The sequence below is a fragment of the Equus quagga genome, chromosome 6, assembly GCF_021613505.1.
Source record: "Equus quagga isolate Etosha38 chromosome 6, UCLA_HA_Equagga_1.0, whole genome shotgun sequence".
In the NCBI taxonomy this organism is placed as follows: Eukaryota; Metazoa; Chordata; class Mammalia; order Perissodactyla; family Equidae; genus Equus; species Equus quagga.
The window spans coordinates 97,620,450-97,637,168 of NC_060272.1; the positions used below are offsets into that span (position 1 = coordinate 97,620,450).

Consider the following 16,719-nt stretch of genomic DNA (forward strand, 5'->3'; position numbering starts at 1 on the left):
TACTAACTCTATGATCATTAATTAGTAGACATGTGACAGTAAACCAATATATTTATCTGTGTTCTCTATTGTGTAGGAAATTCAACAACAAAGAGCTGCTCAAAAACTGATCTATACCTTCAACCAAGTGAAACCACAAACCATTCCCTACGCACCAAGGTGAGGAAATATTGGCACCCTGGCCTTTCATTTTGAGTGGGAATTTCTTCTCAGCCCTATCAGTCATGAGAAATACTGGACCCACGGGGAAGTTTCCCATGACCTTATTTTTGGGTTCTTCCTTCCATAGTTCTGGAGCCTGGTACAAAGAGAATTAGACATCCCAGGGACACCTTGGCTTAGATCACTGAAATTATGTTAGTTGAGAAGAGAAGGTCAGGCAGAGACCCTGACTGACCTCTCAGTTACATGAGACAGGCAGATCCTGAGTATAGTTACTAATGTCTAAAAACATTATGGCAGAAAAACATTTCTATTTTAAGCATGGTTTCTTTCCTTATCTTAAAGAAATTAGGAACTTTATAAGAATGAACTCTTGCTTTTTTCACTTGAGTGTCACCATACACTTGCATTCATTTAGCAAGGCAGATCATAATTCAGTGTGAGGGCTTAGAGTAAAATTTTATTGTTTCACTTACAACAAACTTTATAGAGCACTGCAAGAAAAGTTGAGTCCGGTACTAATAAAAGAGCTGGAAAATTTCCTCAAAGAGAAGGGATGCGGGTAAACTTGGGGAAAACTCCCAATCTTTGCATTCCATCTCTTGCATAGAAAGGCCAAGGGCATGTGCATTGAGGCTGCATCAGCCCAGAGTTAGGTAATCTCCTCTCCTGCTGACTGTTCAGTTATGTAAGCCCCCCCCCCCCCTTTGCTGCCTTGTGGGGAGTCAATGGCCTCTTTTTCCTCCTCATAGGTTCCTGGAAGTTTTCTTAATCTACTGCCATTCAGCCAACCAATGGTTGACCATTGAGAAGTATATGACAGGGGAGTTCCGGAAGTATAACAACAACAACGGGGATGAAATTGCCCCCAGCAACACCTTGGAGGAACTGATGTTGGCTTTCTCTCACTGGACCTATGAGTATACTCGGGGAGAGCTCCTCGTTTTAGATTTGCAAGGTGATTGATAGCCTAAGACTTGATACCATATGCATGAGGCAAAGTTCAGGAAACATTGACCAGGGATTGCTTTCTCCATGTTACTGTCACCCACATCTGACCCCGGCTCTTTCTTTACTCAAAGCCATAGTTAAGGTCTTTCAGTGGAGACATTTCCTTGACAGTGTGTGCTTTTTTCTTTATTTTAAAATTGAAAACTGAAAGATGATATCCATTTTCCTATTTATTGTTTGTGAAACTGACCTAAGTGGAAGCAACCAGACAGGTGTCCCGGGAGCTCTTGGAAGAACCAGGATGGGTAATGTGGGGAGTTGCTCTATCTAGCTTTGAAGGGAGGTGAGGCCATTTATTTCAGAGACATTGTAGAGTGGTGATCGTGAGCACCTGCTGTGTTGTTTCCCACTTAGATCAAGGGAAAAATCTAGGCAGAAGATTAGCTGCCTAAAATTGAAAGACATCTAAAACTTTGATCTTAATGGGAAATGAGTTTTGTATCAAATTTTTGAGTTTTATGGCTTTACCTTGGACTTAGGTTCAGAATAACACACACGCGTTAATACTCATGGGAAAGTTTAAATTCTAGGCATTTTTCATGATTTCAAGCTCAGTTCTTTGGCAATTTATAATTTAGCTAGCTCTCTTTACTGTTACCTTGATATGACAGTTCACAAAAGTACAAACTCAGTCTGAGAGAGGCGACGCGGTGCACTCTTATTTAACAGAAGCCTTTGATCAGCACATCTCCGCACTATCAACACCTCACATGGGATTCATAATCCTGCAGCACAATACAGAGTATCTCTAGCAGGCTTTCCTTGCAGGGACAGAACGAAATATGTATTAAGGTCAAAGTTTAGTCCTTGGGCTCACTGACTGGAGCTTTGGTTTTAAATAAGGGATTTAGCCCAGGAACTTTCATAGAAGTTATCTCATTTAATCCCAGAAGCAGCACCTGGAGGTAGATATTATGGGGAATTTAGGCCCAGAAAGTTTAAATAACTTGCCCAAGGTTGGACAGCTACTTAAGGGGGAGCCAGGACTCAAGCTTAAGCTGGTTTGGCCATCCATATTCTTTCCTTTTCACTGTACTGTCTCTGATTTCTTTATGAGTTTCATGCCCATAGGACATAACCATGTTATGGTTCATTTAAACAGATTGGGCCTTTTTCTTGTCCTCTCTGATTTTCCCACCTCTCCAGTCCTGGGATTCTGTGCTGAAAGCTAGGCTTGGAGGCTGGGGACTGTCAAGATACACAATCCGGGGCATCATGAGCAATGTCCAGTAAGACTGCAAAGCCATTTTGATTGAAATTTGTGTCATGTGTTCAAGGATGTGTATGTACTTTTTAAACTACACATAAGTCCTTCTGCCCTTTCAGATATGTGCTGTTTACAGGGTTGAATTATATTTCTAACCCTCACACAATATTTTAGGAAGGAATATAAACAAAGTTAAAACAGTTAAGATGATTCAGCTTTTAAACCGGCGAGTACATGATCCATGTAAACCCGCTGGTGCCCAAGGCATCTGCTTTTGTAGCTCATGTTGGGGAGCAGTTGATTGTTTTCATCTGGACTTGAGTGTCTGTGCTTTGAGTTTTGGGTGGAGTTGTTTAAAAAGCAGATAGAAACAAAAAAACAACCAAAGAAAAACTTTAAGGAATTAATGATGACTCTTCAGTGTGTTTTGTGTTCCACTTGAATAGGTTTTTGTTTAATGATGTTTATGTTTGGGGATTTTTATGCCTCTTAGTAATCCAAAGTGACATTAAACAGAACAAATGCTGTGTTGATCATCTTGGGAAGAAAAGGGAATTAACTTTATTCTTTTACTGGGCAATTATGTGAATTACAGAAATAGGCCACTCCAAATAAACTATGTCAAAACATTGACCTTCAAAGAAGGGAGGAGTGGACATCATAGAATGAGCATGAAGAAATTGAGATATTTATCAGAGAGTTTTGGCCAATTGGTTAGGCCTAAATTTATGGAAGAACATGAATGCTATAATAGTAATTATAAGCAGTTATATTACTACCACTACTTACTAACATTTACTAAGTACTTATTTTGTACCAGGCACTTGGCTAAAGCCTTATGAATGGTCATATTTAATCCAAACCAGGTTGGAAAGGAAAAATGGGGAGAATATTATGTATTCTTAAAATATCTTAATGGTTTTTGGTTCAGTTTTGTATTTTATTTAATTGATTAGTATTTCTGGCCTTTGGAGAGATGATGTGCATTGTCTGGGTGGTAGGGAGTGGAGATGAGAGGCCCAGGAGCAGCAGTTAGGAGGCGCCCTGGAGCTGCAGTGCTGACCTCTGACTCCTGGCTCCACCACGAATTAGTTGTGTGACCAGGGGATGACCATCTTGAGTTACACTCCCCTCATTTGTAATTGGGGAAAATAATATTATGTACTTAACTTATCAGATTGTTAAGAGGCTGAAATGAGACAAGTTCCTGATGCATAGCAAGCCCTCGGTACATGTTAGTTATTGCTGTTGTTAGTATTAATCTCTGTGTGGCTCTTTAAAATGGAAGTTAATCTTCAGTTGGGGGTTCTTAGCTGTGTGGTCCTAGTGGTACTGCAGAGAGACCCCAGCTTGAGCCTCTGTAAAGTGAAGCCCTGATCTGCTTGCTGTGGCTCCCTGTTGCTTTGCGGGAAAGATGGAACGAGAAAAACTCTGGCAGTTTATTCTTTCAGTTTCTTCTTTTCTTCTCCTCTCTACTTTCTTCTAAGGGAGTGCCAATCGTTAACCCAGGAGCTGCCACACCAGGGGAGGAAGCTGAACTCTAAGGAGACTTGACCAATTTCCAATTACTTGTAATTATACTGTGGTTTTCCAGTCTGTTTTTTCATTTAAAAATCCTACATATGAGGGCCTGAATCATCATCTTTACACTTGAAATTCAGCATTTAATTCCCAGCAATGGGAATTAAAAACAATTTCATTTCAAATTACAGTGGTCTGGAGCAATCTTTGAAAGCTCAGTATATTTTTCAAAGAACTTTTGGAGATATTAGATTTTTTATGCAACAAAGCAGTTTCCAGAATAAGTCAGCATTAGCATCAACATCATCATGAATTCTGCTGCTACAAGGAGGGTGGCTTCTTTCCACAGATGCAGAAGTTCACTGATGTATCCCAAGGTGGTTGGGATCAGAATGTAAGCCTCTGGGTTTCTTAAGAGGGCATGAGGCATATTACCTGTACATGGGCATTTACTCTATTAAAGCTGGTAAAGAGCTATGCCATTGGGATTTTTAGATGTTAAAAATCCTTATTTTCTTTTGTGTTTTCAACTATCTAGGAAAATGTGAGGTAGAATGGGCTCCAATATTAAAGTCTGTCTCTTGGGTGATTCCTGTGTAGCTGGGGAGGCAGGGGTGGTGGTGCTGGTGGTGCATCACTGGCTCTATGGACTGCTCTCTATTTTTCACACACTGGAATGCCCCTTCTGCCATTGGAGGGCCCCAAAATATATATGCAGAAGTTAAGCTTTCAACTGTCAGATTGGGTTTAGGAATATAAAGGTTTGTGGATACTCTACTCTCATTCTTATTGGGGGATTTATTCATTAGGAAACAGTACTTTAGGGAAATAAGATAATCAGAACATGATTTTACCAGTGGTAAGGAAAATAGAATTTTACTTCACAAGAGGTCTTGATAGAATAAACATAATAAAAATAGTAGTTGACATTTTTTAGTGCCGCGTGGGTCAGACACTTTGCTCAGCAATTTGTTTACAATAGTTCATTTAATCTTCTCAGTAACCCCATAAGATAAGGCCCTTTATTCATACTTTCAGATGACAAAACTGAGACTCAGAGAAGTTAAAGAAGGTGTCCAGGTCACCCAGTTAGAAAGTGATGGGGCTGTGAGGGGAGCCCAGATCCTTTGTCTTCTTTTTCTTTTTAAAGTTAATTTTTTTAATTGAGGTAACATTGGTTTATAACATTATATAAATTCAGGTGTATACCATTCTATGTCAATTTCTGTGTAGACTACATCGTGTTCACCACCGAAAGACTAATTACCATCCATCACTGTACACATGTGCCCTTTTACCTCTTCCACCACCCTCCTCCCCCCTTGCCCTCTGGTAACCACCAATCTGATCTCTGTGTCTGTGTGTTTGGTGGTGGTGGTGGTTGTTTTTATCTTCCACTTATGAGTTAAATCATACATATTTGGCTTTCTCCATCTGACTTATTTCCCTTAGCATAATACCCTCAATGTCCATTCTTGTCATTTCTCTTCTGCCTATCTAATAAGCAAAAGATTTACAGTAAACAGGAGCTGATGTGATTTTGATAGACTTTTTTTCCCTGTGAAACTTCCTTTTTCCTAATTGATATTACCTCTTTAGGTACTGTGCATAGTCCCAGCTTACTCAGACATCAGCCTAAAGCTTTAGTCATGCTGGAAACTTCGGGCTTAAAGTTAGGTCTTAGCTTAAACATAGAAAGGATTTGTAGCCTTTAGTTTTTCTGTTGATGGTCCTTGGACTCTCTATTTGTTGTTCTGTCTATTTACTACGTGGTTAGAAAAGCAGAGTCTCTCTAGGCTTTTCCTTCTTATATCTGTAATGAGAAAAGTATAAAGAGCCTGGCCTCTTCCTATGACTTTTTCTTTAAAAAGAATAAATGACGAGCAAAGCACATTTCACACACTTTCCCTTGAGCCTGTGTTTCAACCCTCTTCCTATTCAAAAGTCAATGTATGAAGAGATTCTAAGCCAGGGCTTCTTAAAGTATCCCTGGATAGAATTCAGAGGGTCTGTGAACTTTGATGAGAAAAGAAATTACAACTTTATTTTCACTAACCTACAGCTGAAATGCATCATTTCCTTCAATTATCATGGAGACCAGAAACCACAGTGGTATTGGCAGTACCTGTGACTGCTTGCAATAGCAATTACGGATAATTTACATAGCGCATTACGGTGTTGGCAGATATCTCAAAATACTGTTTATATTTATTACCTGTTGGATGTTATAGTAGTTATTAGACTTGTGCTAGATCCTGTTAGTTAATGTTTCAGTAAATAAGCACATGTATTACAATACAACAGTTAAAGAAATATTTTGATAACTGGATTTCAGTATCATTGGTTTCCTTGTATTGGTAATCCCATGTATTTAAATTACGCATTTTAAACATTATTCTGAGAAGGGGGTCCCTTAGCTTTGCCAGACTGACAAAGAGGATCATGGCACAAAAAAGGCTGAAAACTCCGACTCTAAGCAGATTGTTTTCCTAAGGAAGTCAGTCTCTTAGGAGAAAGGTCTATAAACTGTAAGGATTACATTTTCTTGTAAAATGTTTAGCATATGGTAAAATATACAGAACATAGCAAAAATCTTTCTTTTTTAAAATAGTGGTTAGAAAGCATGGTTTTTTTTTCCTGCCAAATACATAATACAAATAAATAATAATGCTATAAATTTCATAAGATTTTTAAATAATTTTCCCACAAGGTTGGTCTCTTCCAAGCAAAGAGAACCAGTGCTGATTGGAGGAGGATCTCAGAAATTGTTGAATTATGCCAAATGATGCATTCACCTGTCTGATCAGCTTGCCTACGAAACATTCCTGCTGTCAGAAATCAGTCTCCTCACCACTTGCATTTTATGACAGAGATTCACTTTGGGTGTTGATCCCTGTTTTGATAAATGATAGCTTTAAATTACACTTATCCTTTTATGTATTGGTATTTTTTAAGAAGTAAATTTTATCGAAAAATAACATATTCAGGAAAGTGCACACAGCATAAGCATACATCTCAAAGTATTTTCGCAACTGAACACGTGTGTAACCAGCACCCAGGTCAAGAATTTGGGGGTATTTGCATTCTACTGTTTACGAAGGCTATATATGTATCATTGGATATGTGTCTTTGATGGAGCAGAGGTTGTACCTGCAGAAGCGCTCAGCATCTTGTGTCTTGCTAAGCACGGATGGACTCTCTATCTAAGGAGACCATGGCCTAGTGGGAGGGACACAAGCTTTGGCTCAACTTGAATCTTGTTATCATCACTTGTGCACTATGCAGCCTCTGACAAATTGCTTAATTTCTTTGAACATCAATTACTCATTGGTAAAATGAAGATATGAGGATGCTAATACTTTTCTTTTATGATCACTGAGAATTAGAGAAAATAGAATGTCTATTATATATGAATGGTAAGTAAATGATGGATGCTACTATCAGTAACTGTGAACGCACCACTAAAACATTCATTTGTGGCCCAGAAGTTTATTATAATGTAAGATGGGGTTGCAGGAAACAGTGCATTAACTAAAATTTCCAAATATGCCTGGACAATTTTTATAGTGCAGTGAATTCACATGATGTTTAATTTATTACTGGGTAGATACAAGTTTAAAGAAAAAAATTAAAATTTGATTATTTTCTTGAATTTCTGAGAAAATGAAATCCCCACTTGCTAAATGAATTTTCTTTCTTCTTTGGAGGTGTTGGAGAAAATTTGACAGATCCATCTGTTATAAAACCTGAAGACAAACAGTAAGTTAATTTATGATGTTATCATTTAGAAAATTGCATTTAACACACTGTACATGGTTTTCTAAAAATAACTTTTAAACATTTATATTTCTTGCCTAGATCCTAGAAAGGTTTTGAGGCAGGTTTTATTTAAATCTATATCCAAATATAAATATCCAACTACCATACAATAAAATACAATAAAATTTAAAATACAGTAAGATTTTAAAGAAGCATAGATTAGGAAACGGAGGCAAAGAGAAAATATGGAAATAAAATATGATTAAGTCTGGAGTTGTTAGTACACATAAATGGAAATTCTAAAGACCAATACAGTAGCATGAACTTTGTTGCAAATTTGACTCTGAGTTTTCTAGTGGCCCAGACAAAAGAGAAAATGTGGGTAAGTTCAGCCTCTATAGGATTTGACATGGAAACAATTAACGTCATAGGAGAAGCAGAGTTTCCTTTGTCGTCTGCACAATGGAGTCATTGCATCTTATCATGGACAGCGTCTTCCATCACATGCCTATAAAACGAAAACTGAGGGCATAGAGTGTGCTATTCAGTACCAGCAAATCTGTGAGAGGCCAAAACAATGGGGCTTAAATATGAAGCATCAGATTGTCTGTTAACTCAGGACTGAAGTTTAAACTATATAGAGTGATGAGTCATCTGCCTGTCCTTTGGATTTGCATGGGCATTTTATCCCATAAGCAGACTTTGGGAGGGCTTAGCAGTAGAGCGTCTGAGATGGTATTCTTCTGTTAAAGGTGGAGTAGAAAAAAAGAAGTGCTGGTGCTGATTAAGGACTGATCAGTATGGCAGATGACAGTGGATCTCAAACATGAACTTTCATTATAATCACCAGAACAGCTTGTTAAAACACAGACTGCTGTGTTTCTGATTCAGTGGGTTTGGGGTGGAGCCAAATAATGTAACAAATTCCAAGACGATTCTGATGCCGCTGGCCCACAGATCACACTTTGAGAACTGCTAGCATACAACATTTTTACTTCTTAGTTGTCCTAAGTGTCTATACTTATATATAAAATTACCTAAGTGGTCAATCCCTATACAATAAAATCTGAAATGTTTACTTCCCTCCCACAGGAATCATATTGTAAATATTCACTGCTTTGATGCTCTGCTTTTTACTGAACGATTAATCCAAATATGGTCTCATCTGTAGGCTTCTATACAGAGATGTCTCATCTAAAAGTGTTTTAGCTATTTCTTTGGTCTAGGTGAGCTAGAGAAGATAAAGCTGATCCATATTGCTCCTGTGATCACTTCCTGTGATATTTGAGCATGCACTTCATGTTGTAACCCTTAGGGTACAGATAAAGGCTTTATTATTTTTCACTTGAGGAGAGCTAAAGTGTTTTTAGCTAAGAATATTGTTTCTTCAGTACTCTTGTGTGCGCAAATGTTTTTAGTAGGAACCTTGTACAACAAATACTTCCCTTATAATTTCATAGTGAAAATTTTTTTGCATATTTACTTAACCAAGTTTATGTATGGGCTATCATCTATTAAAGTGTGACCTTGGCTTATGTCATTTAATATGACCTGAATATTTGCACCTTTTAGAATTCTAAGATTATATTATCCAACTTGACAGTTGAGTATTTAATTGCATTCTATAGGCCAGTAGGTCTCAATTTCTATTAAGGTCACTTAGGGAAACTTGAAGAAAAAAAGCTGCTGAGAATTGGCATCAAATCAGAATCTTGGAGGGTAGGGCCCTGATGTCTGTATTTTTTTAAAGTTCTCCATGTGATTCTAATAGACAATGTGGGTTAGAAATGTCTGTCTTATGACAAACTTTATTTTTTGTGACTTGAGGGTGGAAACTCTGGAAACTGATAGGATGGCATCTCTATAGCCTGCCTGGTTTTGTCAGGTCACCGAATTTTGGGCACAGTTGGTCTTCATGGTGAAGATAACAAGAAGTACTATTTTCTCACAATTGTGGTGAATTACATCTAATGAGTTCAGTGGGCTCACGTTTTCAGATGTCTTTGTGTATTAAACTTTTGCTGCATAAAGTGCGGGCCGTGGACCAATCACATCAGCATCACCTGGGAGATGGTTAGAAGTGCAGGATCTCAAGACTCTCCCTGAATCCGAATCTTAAGTTTCATACGGTCCTCAGGTGATTTGGTGTTAAAGTTTGAGAAGCACCAGTTTCAGCAAGTGCTTTCACATGCTGTTTATTTTACCCTTAACCTCAACCTTGGCAGTAGGCACCTTCAACCCCAGTTCACCATGAGAAAACTGAAGCTCAGAGAAGGTGGTAACTGCCTATGAGGAGGAGGTCTCGGTGAAGGGAGTAATAGTCTGCTGAAAGAGAAGATGTTGTGCTGCAAATTCTGGCATTGCCTCTAATGCCTCTTGTCTCTTGACTTTCCCCAACCTTCTGCACATGAAGGTAAAGTCATCAGGCCTTTTCTGCCAAATCCCGGTTAATCTGGCCAGTTAACTCAGTTCTTCAGGCCATTGACCCTCAGTGGAGGCTGTCTCACTTACTGGTAGTTTGGGATTGCATCTTTTCTCTTACTGCTTGATGGTTTTGGACCCTTGACAAGTATGAAATTATGACGATGATATGTTCTTTAGTAAATCTGTGTATACATGGCACTAATTAGCATTTCCTCGAATGTGGAACCAAGCTACCACCTGTTTTTCCTGTGCTGTGAAAAATCTGGAAAATAGTTGTATTTTTTTTAAACTTTGTTATCTGAGACTGCAACATTGTAGACATGCTGTAGAGTGTAGACGCAAATGATTGTCCCCGCCACTCTCTTTCACTCTCCCCTGCACAGGGAGTGGTCGAACCCCTAATAGACACATTTTATAGTAATTTTGATTCTTTTGTCTTACTTTTCACAAAGCTTGTAGAGGGAAACCATTTTGCTAGAGCTTGCATCTGAGAATCAATGTTATGTCTCTAAGTTGGGGGTTTTCATGCTTTACAGGGAGGAAAGAAATGGCAGGTATGGCATGCAAAAGAGTGAAATATTCCAGCAGGGTCATACTGAAGAGACTATAAAGGGGATTCTTCAATGTTAATGACTAAAATAACACCTTCATTTTTCTTTTTTTGAGGAAGATTAGTCCTGAGCTAACATCTGCTGTCAATCCTCCTCTTTTTTGCTGAGGAAGACTGGCCCTGAGCTAACATCCATGCCCATCTTCCTCCACTTTATATGTGGGATGCCTGCCATAGCATGGCTTGACAAGCAGTGTGTAGGTCTGCACCCGGGATCCAAACTGGCGAACTGTGGGCCGCTGAAGTGGAGCGTGCGAATGTAACCACTGCACCACCAGGCTGGCCCCAACACCTTCATTTTTTTACTTTATTGGCATCATAGAATTCTGATACTAAATATCGAGCAATTCTACTCTTTTACCACATTCAGTTTCACCTTATTGAAGTGGTTACTTACCAGATGGACTGAGAGAGGAATAGTTAACAAGAGGCAGTTTATGCAGCCCGGTAAATACCACCAGAGCCGTACTTTGTACAGGCGATTGAGTGACCGGGAAAGTTAATCCTGGGTGTCTGTTCACTCTCTCTTCCCAAGAGATTCTCTCCACCTACTCGCCTCAGAGCAGGGAGGCAATCTGAGATCAGACTGACATCAGCTCTCATTCTGTGCTTGGCACATCTTCAGAGCAGCTACTGTTATTCTGCCAAAAGGAAGTGGAAATTGAGATAAATGTTTCAATACTAGGATGGAAAAAAGTTCATTTTTATACCATGTCCCTTTTGAAAAACCACATTCCTTAGAAGCGAAGTTTATTGTTTCCTTTTGTGATAGTTTGCTTTTCTTTTTTCTTAAGACGTGGTATTTAAGAGCAGTAATTGAGTTCAGATTTTAAAATGTGCTGTTTCCACTCTGCATGTCATTAAAATAAAATATTAGCTTTCATAAAGTTGTTTGGAAGTGTTTCTGATGTGCTCTGTTCCATGGTGTGTAGAGGGTCAGCCTGAAGAATAATGGTTGTGCGTGATCTGATAATGGTTGCACATCGATCCTGGAATCTGCTAAGGATCTATTATAATTATAGCGTATTCAAAATGTGTCTAATATATACTGATTTTACTTGTAATTCTGTCACCCACATTTAGCATATGTAGTTTATTTCCACAAAATCATTGTCTCGTAATGGTCTTGTCTTTCCACAAAGAACTGAGCTATAGCAATTTGCAGGGTAGAGAGTAGCTGTCGAAAGAGCCCTGAGTACTGACTGATGGAGGTTTTTGTCAGGCATTTGTGTTTGAGAACATTGGTTATTTTCAGAAAAGTATCTGGGTTTGAAACAATGTATATGAGTCTTTTTAGAAGGTGTGTTCCGATAGCAAATTTATCTTCCTTTATACCTTACCTTTTGGGTTTTCTAGTAGAACATTTGGTAATGAATGTCATTCTCTCACCCCATATGCATTAAAAAGGGTCTTACTGTATTTTGTTTTAATGTGGTACATAGAAAATTCACTCTTCTATCAGATTCGCGTTGAAATGAGTTTCTCAGTAGGTCCTGGAGTTGGGTACAAAGATTTAAGTGCATTTGAATTTTAAATTTGCAAACCTAACATTGTTGCTTCCCCAAAGTGCTCTGTTCTTTGTTGGCTCCTTCAAGTTTGCCGGGTTACTAGGGGATACTGTTCGGTATCTCAGAGAATCCCAGTTGAGCTCCTTTTTCTTAGTTGTGATCTAATTGATATTCTGATATTTCCTCTAGATCAAGAGGAATGGTGTTTGGACCAGCCAATTTAGGGGAAGATGCAATTAGAAACTTCATTGCAAAACATCGTTGCAACTCTTGCTGCCGGAAGCTCAAACTGCCGGGTAGGCCCCAAACAATTCCATCTTTCTCTAAGTAAATCTCCCGTAGAACAACATCCATTGTAACCTGGGGTAGAGCAGAAAATCTTAATCACATTTTTATCTCAGTCACAGTTGAGGCTTGACTTTCTGACTGCAAATTTTTCCAGTCTCTAAAGGGATTTTAAAAGGACAGGGATTTACTTCAGGTTCTGCCAAAATGTGATAAAACAACATTGGGCCCAGTACTTGTCACAGTCTCTCCAAGGGAAAAGTTCCACCAACTTAATTGGGGTAAAATTGGACCAAGGCAGGTCTCTGCATCCACCCCCTCCTCTTTGGGTCCTGTGTGGTGCCCACAGTATTTCTCTTCTATCCTTATTTACTCACTGGTCACTTGGGAGGGTGGGGTATAGAGGGAAACGACAGTTATCACTTATTACAGTGCTTTTCACTACAAAAGCCCTCCACTTTAAACATACATTGCAATGTGTATCTTTTAATCTGATTTGATAATGTGGCACACTTTCTCTGAAACTAATATAGTCACCACAGAAAAATATTCCTAACATAAAAGTAAGCAGCTGGAGGTCTCTGCCCCTCAAATTGGCAGTCCCAGCTCTGTTACATTCTTTTCTTTTATCTCAGAAGGGATGCTTTATCTCTGTCTCAGCTTGCCCACTGTTTTTCTGAGGTCATGCCAAACTTGTGCTTAGAATGGCATTGCACATATTTTAAGCTGAGTAGCCCTTCCTGCTTTATAATAAATGATGATACTCGGAAATGGAAATCAGTAAAAGATCGTCATCCATTGTAGCTTGGAATGGAGTAGGTTTAAATTTACGACAAAGAGAGGCAATTTCTAATCTTGTCGGAGTTAGAGGTAGGAGTTGCTCTTGTGGGTAAGACATAACAAAAGACTGGGATGTAAAGCAGGCTTTCAGTGAGAAATCGCCTCTCAGCCAAGGGTGGTGGTGCTGGTGGGTATGCAAGGTGGGGAGGTCAGACTGGAGCAGTAAAGAGAGGAGACCATCACTCTCATCTTGTAGCTGCCCAGGACTTGTTCTCTCTGGGCAAAGAGGTCAGTCTATAGCACATTGGCTGAGATGCCCACTGGCATCCTCTCTGATCAGAAGGAGCCCACGATGGAGCTGGGCTGGACTGAGTGACATCAGGCCTCCAGGTAATGGCCTTACTGGGGGGCAGGAACTGACACATATCTGAGTCATCCCATGATTGCAAGCTGGAGTTGGGGGCATTAACTCACTGTCCTCAGCCCAGGTCTGATTCACTGTACCCTGGAGAGGGCATCCTTCCATTCTTGAAGACACAGGGGCTGCATCTAATCAGCAGGAGAAAGAGAAACTTCAGGCATAACACATTGCTTCCTTCCTTGAGTCCAGTTAGCTCTTCTGTATGATTAAGTTTGAGGTTTATTTTACCTATAATGGTGGGTTTTGAGCGAGTAATTCAATAGTTCCTCCATTTCTAGACCTAATTCTTATTTCCTTTCAAAACCTTAGTTAACACATGTAAGTGGAAATAAGAAGTATCCTCATTTACTCAGACGTTGAGTAATCTGAATAAAAAACGTTTAGCCTGGAAAACAGGATTAGGGTTGATTTTTCTTTTTGTTTATGTTTTACTTTTTTTAAAGGGAGGTAGTTTAGGATAATATATAAAAGCATGGGATCCAGAGCCAGATAGGGAGAGCTCGCATCCCAGTACTGCTTTTTACCTGCGATGTGATGCTGGGCCTTGGTTTTCTCATCTGTAGACTGGGGATAGTAGCACCTATCTCATGAAGTTGGTGTGAGGATTGAAGTAATATATGGATATGTTCAATAAATGTTGGTTATTATTAAACTATAATATGTATTAGTTTTATGTGCAGATAATCCCTGTTTAACATTGGAATATGTGTTTAAGGTTAACAAATTTAATCAATAAAGTACAAAATGGTATGCTGACATTTAAAGCCTATCCTTCTCCATACATTTTTCCCCAAAGGTTACCCCTATTAATATTCCCTTTCGATAATCTCCTTTTCAAATGGAAGAAGGGGGCTTTAGGAAGCATCAGATCCTATAATTGGATGAAGCTTTTATAGGCAATGCCAAATCTGAGGTACAGCTTTGTTCCAGAAAACTGACCACTGAAATCTCAAGTCCACCATTTTGGCTGAACTCACTGGCCCTGCCCATCATTCAACAGTGAAAATGTCCTGTTTCCTGTTTGGCTTCACTTAACTCTGGCCCATTGTGTCGTATAGGGCATTACATATTGAATCAAACAATCACATCTCTCCTTCCCTGTCCCAGTGATCATAAGCCTTAAAACAGCATTGGGGATTTAGAGTCAAACATGGCCATGGGGGGAGTTTAGACAGGGTTGAGGGTTTGAGTTTCACATATCAGTGGACTGAGGAAGCAGAGTCCTCTCTGAGCGTTTGGCAAAGCCTAAAGTCCAGTCTATCTGTGTGAACATTATGTTCTTAAGGATCCCCTATAACCGTCTTATCTTCCTTGCAGATTTAACAAGGAATGACTATTCCCCCGGAAGGATAAATTCCACCTTTGGACTTGAAATCAAAGTAGAACCAGCTGAGGGGCCTCCAGCAAGGAAAAAGGATAGTAATTCTTCAGAAGACCTCACACGATTGTAAAAAGAGTGAAGATGAACCCTTGCCCTCCCTTCCATGAACTCTATGGTAACATAGATTTATTGATGTAACATTGATTATGTCAGAGCTCTGTCAGGGTGGCCTTGCCCCATGGGCCTCCTTGGGACACGCCTTCTGAGCCGCGTGTGTCCCCCTGCCGGAAAACCTCGTTGGTATATGATGAAAGGGTTCTCCTAGATATTCGCCTGTGTGGAGGGTGCTTTGCATGTGTTTGTCATCCTCAAGTCCCCCAGGGAGACACTCGGACAAGTCAGCTGGGAATACTGCTCCTTCATACCTCATTGCTTTAGTTGGTCACTTAGAGCAGACCAAACCCTTGGAGCAGAACGCCGGGCACTAAAGAACCAGGGAGATGATTTAATTTATTTTCTCACTATGTGTGCGGACTCTAACATCCACTGGTATTCATCACCTCACCCACATATTATATTTATGTATATATGTACATAAAAAGGTTATTTGACTTCCTCCTCTGTCCTTTCCCACAGCATAGGGCTTTGAATAGCAATAATAAGGAAAACAATGTGATGAGGGTGTATTTGCACAGATTGGAGCACACTCCTGCACAAACGAACCAGTAAAAAGTTGGTATCCTGGAGAAATCTAGATAGGTTTAAGGTATTGTCAGTGAATCATATGATGCCTGGGTATTTCAGGTTTTTCAGAAAGAAAGGAAAGGGGTGGTCTAAAACAATAGCCCTTATATCTTTTTCTTTTTGAGGGGAACAAGGATATGCAATAGAAATTGTTAAGAAATATTTTCCCTTCCTGTAAACTCAGGGGTACTGTCAATTAGAGAGTTGACTAAGCCAACCTCTAAAACATTTCTCCCTTTTCCAAAGCTGTGTGTATAATATTACAGACCAAGTTACTCTATGTCAGGTCCTATGGGGAAAGATGGGGTTTCTGACCGAAAACGTGCTTTAAAGGTGTTTGCTTTGTTCCAGTGCAGAGTTCTGGAGGCTTAAAGAGCATCGTAGGGTGTACCTGAGAACATGTAATCAGTTTCAGAGGCCTGAAGGAAGGACCCCCAGAAGCTACACTGAGCAGCACATTTTGGGGGTCAGTCACTCCTCTTTTATAGTCATTGGAGTTGCCCTACCTCAAACAAGCACCAGCTTTTCTCACAGGGAAGAGATGGAGGGCTAGGAATCCTCTCCCTTCTCCCCCTGCATCTCCTTTCCTTCTTATAAAGGGTTCCAATCTACCAGCAATAAAATTCCTGGGTTTGAAGACATTCCAACTTATCTTTCTCCCTTACATTAGCTGGCTTGCTGGGGTTTTTTTCCCCCCTGAGGAAGATTTGCCCTGACCTAACATCTGCTGCCAATCTTCCTCGGTTTGCTTGAGGAAGATTCACCCTGAGCTAACATCTGTTCCAGTCTTCCTCTATTTTGTATGTGGGTCACCAGCACAGCATGGCCGCTAATAAGGGGTGTAGGTCTGTGCCCAGGAACTGAACCAGGGCCACCAAAGTGGAGGGTGCCAAACTTAACCACTAGGCCATGGGGCTGGCCCCCAGGCTTGCTTTTAAAATCAATATTCCTGCATTCTTAGGTTAC

The 16,719-nt window shown here is 39.8% G+C and overlaps 1 protein-coding gene across 2 annotated transcripts in view; it reads left to right on the forward strand.

The window, feature by feature from the left end:
- TRPM6 (transient receptor potential cation channel subfamily M member 6) overlaps window positions 1-16,502 on the forward strand; it is a 141,282-nt gene extending 124,780 nt beyond the window's left edge. For both annotated transcript variants that reach the window (XM_046664948.1, XM_046664949.1), the window contains 5 exons: window positions 77-159; window positions 915-1,120; window positions 7,609-7,660; window positions 12,392-12,498; window positions 15,006-16,502. In XM_046664948.1, coding sequence (XP_046520904.1) covers window positions 77-159; window positions 915-1,120; window positions 7,609-7,660; window positions 12,392-12,498; window positions 15,006-15,139 — 582 coding nt within the window. In that variant the 3' untranslated portion in view covers window positions 15,140-16,502. The remainder of the gene's footprint in view (window positions 1-76; window positions 160-914; window positions 1,121-7,608; window positions 7,661-12,391; window positions 12,499-15,005) is intronic.
- Window positions 16,503-16,719: the final 217 nt, after the last annotated feature.